General features: G+C 37.0%; 1 protein-coding gene across 36 annotated transcripts in view; it reads left to right on the forward strand.

The window, feature by feature from the left end:
• Positions 1 to 5263, forward strand: part of Nrxn3 (neurexin 3) — a 1522640-nt gene extending 1517377 nt beyond the window's left edge. For 14 of the 36 annotated variants that reach the window (XM_051149873.1, XM_051149881.1, XM_051150018.1 and 11 more), the window contains one exon: positions 2479 to 5262. In XM_051149873.1, the coding sequence (XP_051005830.1) occupies positions 2479 to 2780 (302 nt within the window). In that variant the 3' untranslated portion in view covers positions 2781 to 5262. Of the gene's footprint in view, positions 1 to 1854 lie in introns of all 36 variants that reach the window. The other 22 variants (XM_051149762.1, XM_051149810.1, XM_051149754.1 and 19 more) reach the window with 5 other exon arrangements.
• The last annotated feature ends 7629 nt before the right edge of the window (positions 5264 to 12892 follow it).

Raw genomic sequence — 12892 nt, forward strand, 5'->3', positions numbered from 1 at the left:
GTAGCCAAAGGTTTTTGCTGTGTTTGCTACCAGGCTCTCCTCTTAACATAGCTGGAACCTAGACAGCATAGGGCTAGTATTTCTGAACCATGGGTGGTATTTAAACATACAAGCCACGGGATGGTGAATGGAAGAGTTCTAAGAATGAAGTGTTATAGGAAGAATCTTGGCAGATGGTGTAAACTTAAAGATTTGCCTCTCTAGAATCTCCATAGAACTCTGCAGTATTGAACCTGCTACAAGCCCCAAGCTGTCTTTGTTGCTGATAGAACAGGCTACCTGAACAATGGATTTATTTATTAGCAGATTCTCAGACACTCATCCCATCTCACCAAAGTAACTACTAGCAGCAATACATACAAGTGCATTGAGGGCAGCTCAGAAAGAGCCTTTTGACAATGATGTATCAGAATCATCAGCATCATCTCAACTTCCTAACTGGAAAGTGAAATTCTCGTTCTCGACATCAGTTTTGGTTAGATCACAGATACTGCTCATGTAGAGGGAATGAACCACACCCTATATCCTAGTACCTTCTAAATCCAAAGACCCCTCTCCCTTAAGCCCAGAGACTGCTCTCCTCTGAGGTAGATAAAAGTAGAGGCTCTCATTTGTTCCATGGGTTGTTTGCTGTGGAAGGTCCTATCTCAGCTGCAAAGAAGCCAGGGTTACTAACTGTCCCAGCGCACCTCTCTACAGAATTTATGATTTAAGAATCTATGATTTAAACAATTTTAAGTTATGGCTAGGATATATTTTTCTAGAATAAATGCAGTGAAGGGACATGAGCTGTGACTTCTTGAGATAGCTCTGCTTCCATCGAAAAGAGATGACAATGAGACCTCCTTCTGTTGGCATGGGAGGGAATGTTCCTAATAGGTAAATTATCAACTTCCCTGGCAGAATATTTGTTACATCTGATTTTCAAGGCACTGTATTTTTGTAAACTATTTTAAATTGCTTTTTTTACTCTGTCCTCATGTTTAACAATCATATACTAATGTAGCTCACTGGCTACACTAGCATATTTTTGCTAGTCTAGTAAATAATCACTGATTTCAAATTTCACTTTGCTAAATCAACTTTTTTCAATGTAAACATAAGTTTCCAGCCAGTCATGGATATCTAAGATTGATATTTTTTTTAAATGGAGCTTCCAGTTTGCTGTATATTGCATGTATCATAAAAGCCTTGAATAGGCACAGCATATGCTAATGGAAGACAAGCTGTCATTTTAAGAATCAAGGATAGTCAGAATGCATCAATATGGACATTTAAACCTATTGCTTGCCTCCCTCCCCTGCTGCCATCATGTCGCTAGTGGGAAAGGAGGGCAGCTGTAACACAGTACAGGAACCTCTGGAGTTCTTAGGTCTTGATCTTGGTCTCAGTAATATGGAAAATAGATCATTTTCATGCTTTTGAGAGCTAGTAAGTAGAAACCAAGAAAGCAATAAAGAAATGTTGCATGCATGTTGATAGAGCCATAAACAAATGTCATCGTGTATGTGTGCACCACGCATATGCGTGCACACCAAGTCTTTGGACTATTGCTGAGACATGATTAACTGGAAGTCACCACCTCACCAGGAGTCCTGGAACCAGCCTGTTGGAATTCTGCTGCTCCAAGTCACTTGAGAGTATCTTTAAAATCTAAGAGTTTTAATTCAAGGTTCCAAATTGTGGGTGGGCAGAGGCATATAATTGGCTCTGTATCAGCCCAGATTAATAAGGCAATAGCCAGAAATACCTATAGGCAGATCCAGGTCATTTTATAGTACTTTCAGAAGCATAACCTCTGACCTGCTATGTTTATGCCTGTACTAATTATGTCTTTTTTCTTTTCAATCCCAGGAGGTGAATTAGTTATTCCTCTTCTTGTAGAAGACCCTTTAGCTACCCCTCCTATTGCTACTCGTGTACCCTCCATTACACTCCCCCCTACCTTCCGCCCCCTCCTCACCATTATTGAGACCACCAAAGATTCCCTGTCCATGACCTCTGAGGCGGGGTTACCTTGCTTGTCGGACCAAGGCAGCGATGGTTGTGATGATGATGGCTTGGTGATATCTGGGTATGGCTCAGGGGAAACCTTTGACTCTAACCTGCCCCCTACTGATGATGAAGATTTTTACACCACCTTCTCCTTGGTAACAGATAAGAGTCTTTCCACTTCAATCTTCGAAGGTGGCTACAAAGCACATGCGCCCAAGTGGGAATCCAAGGACTTTAGACCTAACAAAGTCTCGGAAACTAGTAGAACTACAACCACATCTTTGTCCCCTGAGCTGATCCGCTTCACAGCGTCCTCCTCGTCTGGGATGGTGCCCAAATTGCCAGCTGGCAAAATGAATAACCGTGATCTCAAACCCCAGCCTGATATAGTCTTGCTTCCGTTGCCCACTGCCTATGAGCTAGACAGCACCAAACTGAAGAGCCCACTAATTACTTCCCCCATGTTCCGTAATGTGCCCACAGCAAACCCCACGGAGCCGGGAATCAGACGGGTTCCGGGGGCCTCAGAGGTGATCCGGGAGTCCAGCAGTACAACAGGGATGGTCGTCGGTATTGTGGCTGCTGCTGCCCTCTGCATCTTGATCCTCCTGTACGCCATGTACAAGTACAGGAACAGGGACGAGGGGTCCTATCAAGTGGATGAGACGAGGAACTACATCAGCAACTCGGCCCAGAGCAATGGCACGCTCATGAAGGAGAAGCAAGCCAGCTCCAAGAGCGGCCATAAGAAACAGAAAAACAAGGACAAGGAGTATTATGTGTAAACATAACACCGATCGTATGCAAATTTCAAACAGAATTATTTATACCTGAGTACTATGACAATGAGATTTAACTTTCTGGATGTGTTCTGTGAGATGGGGTATACCACAACTATGGTGGGGAAACCATTTTGAAAAGGACACATACGATGGTGTATCTCTCTGTAATGATCAGCCGTGCTGCAAGGTTGCATCCATGGCCCGGAGACAGAAAATTCTCTCTGCCCTGCTGTATCATAAAGCACACACTTAGTGCCCTGGAGCAAGTCCACATGACCTTGGAAGCTTCCTTCTCTCCAGGACCTTTTGAAATGGGTAGAAGACTATATGGCTTACTTGTTCCATAGCTCCAAGTGAGTCTGTAATGATGTTTGTGAATCTTGACTGTAGCAATGTTGGGTTACTTTTTGTTTGTTTGTTTGTTTAATTATGTAAAAAATCAAAAACAAAAAAATGAGAAAAGAAAAATGCTTCAAAAAAAAAAAAATCAAAAACAAAAACAATACAAAAAACCCAGAAATACTCTTATCTGGTTCTGGCCAGTGGGAGTGTAACTTCCAAGATCTGAGGGGAAAGTGGCTTTTGGGTTTTCGTTTATTTTTTTTGACAATGACTACACATAAGAAGAAGAGGAAAAAATACTCAGAAATCAAATGTATAAGACTCTTGCCATATGAACTCAAAATCCACCATGGCATTCACTCCACGTAGCAGGTTGTGGTGTTTCTAGAATCGGTTGTTGTTTCCTAATGCTTTGATGAGCCCATGTGGTAGATGATAATCTACTGGAAAAGCAGGTCCCCAAGATCGAATGATCTCATTCCAATATTTGCCACTCAAGCCTACAGTAGATGGGTTTGGGGCTGGTTTTATCAGAGCTATTGGTTTCATTTAACAAATATTGTCCCTGTCCATCTACCCAATTGTGTGAAAGGGGAAAGATAAGCCCCACAAATTAAAGTAGAGCCTTTCCAAAGGAAGGCTAAGGAAGGTGGGGTGGACTGGACTGTGATCAAAGTGCATGCAGATAAAGAAGAACAGAGAAAAGACAATGCTACTGTCTGTTTCAACAGACTGCAGGGGAGTTCCCAACTTGTAACACAACCACAAATGGTCACACAAGCCATGTCATGGCCAAGTGTGAAAGTCATCGTTATTTCCCCACCCCCAACATAATAATGGTTTCCATAGTGGTTTAATTTTGTAGATGTGAATAAAGCTCTCTTTCCATCTCCTCATGTCTCCTTCCACCAATCTTTTTTAAAAACAAATAAATAAATGAATAAAGCTGCTGTGACACACACAAAATGGAATTTAATAGTATAATATATATAAATAAATATATATATATATACAGATATATTTATCATGGTATGTTTGATGGGATGGCTGACACAGAAATCTGTTCAAGTCTTGAAGTGGAATGAGAATGTTATTTTAAAAGAAAAATAACAAAACAACAAAAAAGTAAACCTTAAAATGTGAAGAAAGTGTGAGTTTTCGTTTTGTCACAGTTAACTGTGTCAAAGAGAATTTAAACAACAACAAAAACTTCTCAGATTTTGTTTACATATTTTACTACATTTTTGCTGGTATAATTCCTTAGTCACTTATGTACATACCGCTTTAATAACTGTTATTTCCTTTTTGTCTGTTTGGTTTGTATACCATTCTCTTTCTGTCTTCTTTTTGTAAAGAGGAAACAATGTACAGAGTAATAATAAACTGGTTTTTTGGCCATAGCCATTCAAAAAGCAAGAACATGAAACAAGACACATATTCGCATGGAGGTGAAGTGTGTCATCTGGAGGGGCAGGCGTATACAATTTCTTTTGTACAGATGAAAACCAATCAGCTGTTTAGATTTAGAAATCTACTCTTGCTGGTCTTTGTAAGTTGCATGAATATTTGACTTTGAAAAAACATATCTTAAAGACATGGGGCAGAAGAAGGCACAGTCTAAAGCAATGGTAGCCTTTTCTGATGTGTATGGAAAGCGATGTTCCTCCTTATCTGAGATTTCAATGTGTTAAGAGTTTTCATTTTCTTTTGATGTCATTAAAAAGACAGGACTGTAAAAGGATATCAAAGCACGATTTTAGATAAATGGCCCAGCCTATACGAAGTTGATTATATCTTGATGTCTGTGACAGATTGCCGTTCTTGGAGTCTTGAGGTCTTGTGAACTGATCTCCTGTTTTCTTTCTTTATATATATTTTTTAAATCTGAGTAAAAACTCATTTGTTGTATTCCTTTTAGTGTAAGTTTCTATTTGGACAATTTTATGGGAACTTGTGCATTCTGTATGTGAGCTTTCATCATATTCCTGTTGTTTTCTTCGCAGACCCTAAAGGAAATTTTTTCATAATGTTGTGATGTTATGGCTTTTTCTTTTTCCTTTTCTCTTTTATTTCCCATTTGCTTTTTCGTTCAAGGATATGCTTAGCAATAAAATGTTCCTTCCCAAAACCTTGTGTTATGATGCAATTTTATTTTGGTAAATGATCTTGCACACGGCTAAGTGGTCATATGTTATGAAGAGTCAAGCAAGCTAGGACCACTTTCACATGGTACCGGCAGTTCTGACCACTTACTAAATACAGAGTGACCGAAGGGCATGTTTCTGAGATGAGTTACCTTCATTCTACCGGAGGTGTTTGTGTCTCCATTGCTCTGATGGAAGAAGAAGGAGCGAAACTGCATTCCAGAAAGGTAAGATGGCAGAAGCACTGTACTCTCCAAAAGAGTGATGGATACTTTGCTATCAAAAATGTTTGGTATTGTTAAGAGTTTTCTAAAAGTCAACAAACTTTGAACACTATTCAAGAATTGTGCTCAGGTATAACCTTAAACATAGAGCTTTAGATATAGTTTTTTCCCCCTAAGCTTACCACCACAGTGAAAAACAAAGCAAAAGAAACAAAAACTTACTGAATTCTAAAATGAAACTTGCATGAGTTTTTTAAAATTTTTATAGTTTCTTCCTAGAGTTTCCACCCATCAGATGCTTCATCTACTCAGTTTAGCTTGTGCTTTTCTCAGAGCTATGGAACCCTAGACACACACTTCACTTTCGTAAAGTCAGTATTGTGCCCCATTATTCACCATCACCCCCAATTTTATATTTAACTAAGTAGCTGTCATCCATCAAGCTTTAAAATATATCATTATATGTTTTCAGGTTTTGATAGTAGTAGAGTTATACTGTTGACTATCTTGGGAGTGGGATGAAATCAGGGTCAATGATGCCAAATTATATGAAATCCTTTGTTTATAGTTATTGTCTCAGAAAATTTACTTAGTAAAACAAACAAATGTAAAAATTTATCCATGTCCATGAGGTGCCATGTGATCTGTTGTTTTGCTCTACGCAATCTGTTTAATCTACTTTAAAGAAGAAGGAACAAACCACAAATAGCCTTAGGGAAAGCATGCTAATACCTTTCAAACCATGATAGTAGTAATGTTTCTCTGGCCTGGAGGTCTCTCTAAAGTTGGTGGACTCTAAAGTTAGGTGGAGTTGATTGGTGCCCAGAGTGGAGTACTGAATATACAGGACTCAATTTTCCAGACTCTCTGAGATCTCTTTTCTGCAAAAATAAATAAATAAACAAAAGTATGAAAACTCAGGAACTTAATTATGAAAGGAAGAAGTTTTAGGTATAAAAACACTTAAGATAATATAAATATCTTTACCTGTTTTCCATATAGAGAAGATTATTCATATTAGCTTATTCTGTGGTGTTTGATTTGTATACTCTTCTTTATGTAATAAGTTCATTCTCTTCTTGAATATTCTACACCACAAATGATACACATTAAAATAATTTAGTTATTAACAAACTATAGCCAAGTCATTTCAAGTCTTACTAGGTATAATTGAGACGCATAGTCCCAAATATCAAACATGTATCATTGATGTTTTGTATCACAAATCTGTCTAGCACAGTTTAAACAAATTTCTAGAAGTCTGGTTTAATAAAATAAGGGATTTTTTTGGGAAAATATTAAAGTTAAGGATTTTACAGGTAAATCCTGCATTGAAGTTTTCAGACAGTAGGTTCTCTTACAATTCCCATGAAGACTGAAATGGTGCTTGCTGGAAAACATTAGTCTAAGTTTGTTCACAAAATCAATTTCCCATTGTCTTTCATTGAGAAAGTTACCATGGCACTGCTCCTTTCCAGTGAGTTTAAACTGGGCCCTAGGTTTGGGAATAGGAAGGTGTAATTCCAATTCTGGTCCTCAATGCAGGGCCTGCTCTTTGTCAACTGTGACACCTTGAGTATTCTTGCCTTTTATGGGAAAATATATAGGTATCACATACCTCATAGTGTTGTTTTCTAGTTAAATGCTCTAATGTGGTTATAAGTTCTAAGCACAAATCCTGGTCCATAGCCCTGAAGTAATAGTGGCTACTTACGGTTTTTTTTTTTTAAATCAATTATTATCACACAAAAAGAGAGAATCTAAATTTTTTTCTGAAATTCAAGAAATGATGCTTATTGAAGGTTGGCAAAATGATCAATTTATTCCATCACGTGAACTCACTACTTTCTTTACTTCATTACAATTCAAATGGTAGGTACACATGTTTGTATGCATGTATGTATGTATGTATGTATGTATGTATGTATGTATGTATTTGTTGACTCTTTGATCCCCTTTTGAGTCTTCCATCAGGTCTGTACACAACTCTCTAAAAACCCAATTTTAACCAACCTCTTGGGTGCACATCCCATAAGCAAGGCTTATGTGGCAATGCATTCTGTGTTTCAGTGGGCCATCTTCTATGCTTCCAAATAGGTTTACCATCTCTTTAGAGCAGTGGTTCTCGGCCTTCCTTTAATACTGTTTCTCATGTTGTGGTGAGCCCAACCATATTGAGTTTGTTGTTGTTACGTTTTGTAACTATAATTTTGCTACTGTTATGAATCAAAATGTAAATGTCTGATATGCATATAGTTTTACGTGACCCCTGTTAATGGGTCATTTGATCCCCAAAGGTGTTGCAACCCACAGGTTGAGAACCATTGCTTTAGAGACTTCTTCAAATTCTATATTAGATCTCTTCCTGTGAACTCTCTAAATCTCACTACAAACTGTGTCCATCATGTACCATTGTTATGTCATTCATTCTTTTGATAATTTAAGAAACAGTTATTGAATATTTTGTCCCATCACAAACAATCTACTATGACCTGTTATTGCTTGGATTTATTAAAGAGAGGAACTAGCAATTAGGATTTTAACCTCTTTGTTTCTCATATTTGCCTATATAGAGTTTTACTCAGGGAATTTGAACATAAAAAAGTCTAAATCTTGTATTTGATTCAGTAAAATCAAATTGTTATACTGTGGTCAGGTTCATCATTCATATATTTATTGAATGTTTTCTAAAATAATTAGTGTAACTGAAATTAAGGATGCTACAAAGATTAATATACTAAGAAAGTCTAAATACATATACTGTAGTGAGTACAAATCAGCTATAAAAAAGTACAAAGGAAGTCCTCTGAGGATTCAGAAGACTTAACTTAAGGGAATGATGATGTACAGGAAGACCCTGAAGAATTACAAAGGTTCATTGGCTTGTTGCAAGCTAATGAAGGCTCAGACTTATTGTTTCAATGGTGTGTAGGCCATACGTAGCACATCAGCAAAATATGACTAGTAGTGATTTAGAGTCTTGTCAATGGAAGGGAAGAGAGGAATGGCAGACTGCCATGGGAAACTCTAGTCAAGCACCAGTATGTCACTGAGTATAGAGGGCATGGAAATGTTTGAACAAGGCCATAACTGATCAACCCTCAGTCAGCCTGAAAAAAGAAAAAAATGAATCAAAGCTCTTGATCAGGTGCTAACTGAAGAAAAGAGGAAAGAAGAGGTCTCTGCTCAGTGAATAAATAAATAAGTGAGTATAAAAGAAAATAAATGCAAAGAACTTAAATGACTTCTCTGAAGCCACATAATTTTTAAAAAAGGATCATGATGGGAAATCCAATCTTGTAGTTATTAATTTAGAACCCTCCAATTATATAATGGTTTCTCTAGAGAATCCATTTTCTATTTTCTCAGGAACATTTGAAAGGAACCCTCAGGGATAGCATGATAGAATTCTGTATTCATTCATTCATTCATTCATTCATTCAAGTGCTCAGGCTGTTATGACAAAATACTATAGTCTGAGTGGCTTTGCAACAGAAATTTCTTACAAGTCTAGAGGCTGGAAGCCTCACATAAAAGCCCAAAAGACTCAGCTTTCTGATTTATAAATAGCCATCCCTTTGCCGTATGTCCATATGGCCTTTTTCCCCCCATGGATAAGGAGAAAGAGAGACATCTAACTTTTTTCTCATTACAAAGCTATACTCACTGGATTGCATCCTTCCACAATGACCCTATGTCAAAATACAGTTACATTTGGAGCTAGTGTTTGGATGTAGGAACTTGGTGGGGGCCAGTTTTCAGTCTGTAGAAGATATGTGTTAGGTATGTCTAGAAATTCCAAAGGATCAAGAAAGTGGCAATGCAGAAACAACTCTAATGTTGAGGTGCTACCATGGGGTAGATGAAAGAGCAAGTCAAACCGTAAGAGACTAAACTACAGAGTAGGATAGAATTTTATCAATAAGGCTCAGGACAGGACAATAATATTGGACTTGTGTAATGGTCAGAACATACTAAACAAGAAGCTATCAAAGAAAGCCAGATTGTTGAGGGGCAGAAAATACTGTGAGTCTCGAGCGGTCATGAACTACTCTTAATGCTTAGCGAAGTGAGTTCTAGAATCAGTATGCCAAGGCTTACATTGTGATGCTACAGCCCCAGATAATTAGCTCACTAAAGGCTCAGGATTCAAACCTGTAATTACATTATGCCGATCTTGTGGGTATATTGGGAAAGATTAGATGAAATAATCTACATAAATGCTTAGCATATGCCTGGTACATAATAAATCTTTCTTTTCCCTCAAAAACTGGGGTACTTATTTCCAGATTGGATTTTGATACGCCTGAGTTGGAGTTAACAATATAATATTAAAATACTACAAAATAAGACAGCTTTGTATTTTAAAACCCTATTTATATTTCTGTCAGTGTAGAGATTTAAGGGAATCATGAATGTAAAGAGATAGCCAATGAATAGAATCCACTGAAGTCCTTTAAACATATTTGTATTATGTTTCTTTTTTAACGTATACATTTATATTATTACACATGAGTAAAATAAACTATATACAGCAGGAAGAACCAAGAGACAATGTGGAATTATATAAATGTTACATTCATATTGATTTGGCCATTTGTATTTGGCAAACTTGAAGTAAACATTTTTCCTATCTTGTTGGGACTAAATTTCTGAATAGAGATTAATATCTATCATATCTCATCTCTATTAACTTAAAACATCTATCTTCATCCAAAAACATCTTAACCCCTAACTTACTAAGCTTAATTGAAAGAATAAATAAATTTGTGTATTATTACAATGTGCTATTGTCAAGCCAGCACCAAAGACTTCAATGTAAAAGAAAGAAGAAAAAGAAGAAATGGGGATAGAGAGATGTCTTGGGGTGGCTCTGTGGTTGAGAACACTGGTTGTTTTTCCAGATGACCTGTGTTTGAATTCCAACACCTTCTATTTGGCAGCTTACTACCACCTGTTAGCTCCTGTTCCAGGGAATCTGATGACCACTTCTGGGCCCCATGGGCGTTGCATACAAATGATAAATTCAGGCAAAACACACATACATATACAATAAAAATAAAGGAACATATTTTTAAATATAGAAGTTATACACTCATTTTGGATATTTCCTTGGTTCTTGCCTTTACCAAGGAAATATGCATTTCAATTACCTCTTATTAACAAAATTTCAGTGTCACCAATAATCTGGCTCTAGGCTCTTACCTGGCTGAGTCCAAGAACAATGCTTGTCCTGATCATTCAGCCCTTTTTATGAGGCCCCAACTCTTGGCTCAGCTTTCTTGGGGTAGCAGGTCAGCTAAACACTGAAAAGACAAGATGCCTTTAAGCAACTCTGCGCCTAATACATTTGTTGTATTTTGATTTTAATTTAATATTTTGTGGACATTTTTAGATATTCCCCAACTAAAGAGAAGAGTACAACAAGATCTGGTTTACCCACTATTTACTTTCAGTATTTGTTTCTATTTTCATAACCTTGTTTTCTCTAACCTTACCTTGCAATAGAAAACTATAGTTCAATATTGTTCATTGTTTGAAAAAATTTAACAACAACAAAAGGGAACATTCAAAGAATTGCTGCTGTGTCTCTAGGTCTTAGCCTTGTTCACTACTCTTCGGGCTTTGTAAGCTTTCATTCTCTCTGGTTAACAATTAAAAACATGATTCCATTTCTTTATCCAATGACAACATAAAAGAGGAGATTAACTGAAAACTGGACTCTTCATCATTTAATGAGATTGCCTGAAAACTGAAAGGGATATTCCGCTGGTCGGTATTTCAATTTCAGGGTGCTCAATCACCTTTAGAAATGAATAAAAAGTCCATAGATTATAGATCGCTGCTATGTCTTTTGTAAGATGTGGCATTGTGTGTTAGAATCTTCTTCAAGGAGATAGGTAAATAGAAATACTAATTCACACACATCGATATTGATGACCATTCACTATACCTTTAGAAACGCAGGCACCAATTTACTCCAGTTTCTCCGTAGTTAACGCATTTGCATTAAATATTACCACACTCACTATATATCAGTCTACACTGGATAAAGAGTCATTAAGCACATTTTAAAATAAATGTTCTACTCTCTATTGACAATGCTCATTTTCTTTTCTTTACTCTCATTGCCCTCGTATTTTTTGACCTATAATTTTTCTCAGTGTTGTGAGGAGAGAATAAAAGACAGAAAAAATTTAAGTTGGCTATAAGATAGCACATTTTTAAAAATCACAGATAAGGCTAAGTATTAAGAGAAGGCACAGTCTGACAGATTGGCAAATGTTTGGTTTCACTTGGTTTCATAGGACAGAATAAAATAGAATAGTTGGGTCCGACCAGTTAGTAGCTTTTCCATATCTACTCTGTTCTGAGCTCTTTTGCTGATTTTATTTTATTTCAGAGTTTTTGGAGATCCAGCAAAGCACATCCAAACACTCTTAAAGAAGCTTACTTAGGTTTTCAAGAACACACAGTAATGTAGAAAGAAGGTAGGATAAAATGGGCTCACTAAAACTAGAAATGCTGAGCGTCCCTGACGTTCTAATGTGGTTTGGGGAAATGTGCCTTTGTGTGCTACATGTGTATGATAGGCAGCTGGATTTATTCTGGTTTCAAACTTGAGAGGAGAAGACATGGAGGAGCTGCTCCTCAGCCCATGCATTGGTTGTGCTGGCTCAGAAGATAGGTCCAAATCAATGGCATAATAATGAGATCCCCCTTTCTCTCTTTGTTCTCCTTCCCACATCCTGTCTCTCCCTCACATATACCCACACATTTCAGAAGTAATAAGCTCTGAATTATATACTCATAATTTCTTTTGCATTAGAGAAAGAAATTTCTATATTTATATGTATAAAGCCAGTAAATTATAAAATATTTTAATCATTGTATTGGTGTTTTGTGCTAGAATTTTTCTATCTGTTTTTATTGCGTCTTAAACATTAAACTTATTTAAACTCACATAGAGCCTGTTTTTCTAGACTCTACGTGGAGAGCCTGAGCCATGTGGATACATAGGTGGACAGGCCTTTCTTAACTTCCTCATTTGACTGGCAACCATTAGAACAATATGATAACTCAGATGTGACTGAAGTAGTTGATTATTTTTCTACTGATAAGACAGGTATTTATCAGAAGTTTGCAAGTGTGTAACATTAATAACATCAGATATAGATAAATTAATGGGCTTTGAAAAGGAAAAAAGAAAGAAAAGAAGGGCATTTGATATGGCCCAGAGTTAATGCTGAAACTTTTTTATATTTTTTTCTTATGTAGAGGATTGTATAGACTGACAATACATTGATATGCGATTTTTATATTTCCCACTAAAATTCACACCAGAAAGCCATTTGTGCATACTCAAGCGAGGAAATGTTATCAATGCTAGAACCTGTTACAAGGT

The sequence above is a fragment of the Acomys russatus genome, chromosome 1 (genome assembly GCF_903995435.1).
Source record: "Acomys russatus chromosome 1, mAcoRus1.1, whole genome shotgun sequence".
NCBI lineage: Eukaryota > Metazoa > Chordata > Mammalia > Rodentia > Muridae > Acomys > Acomys russatus.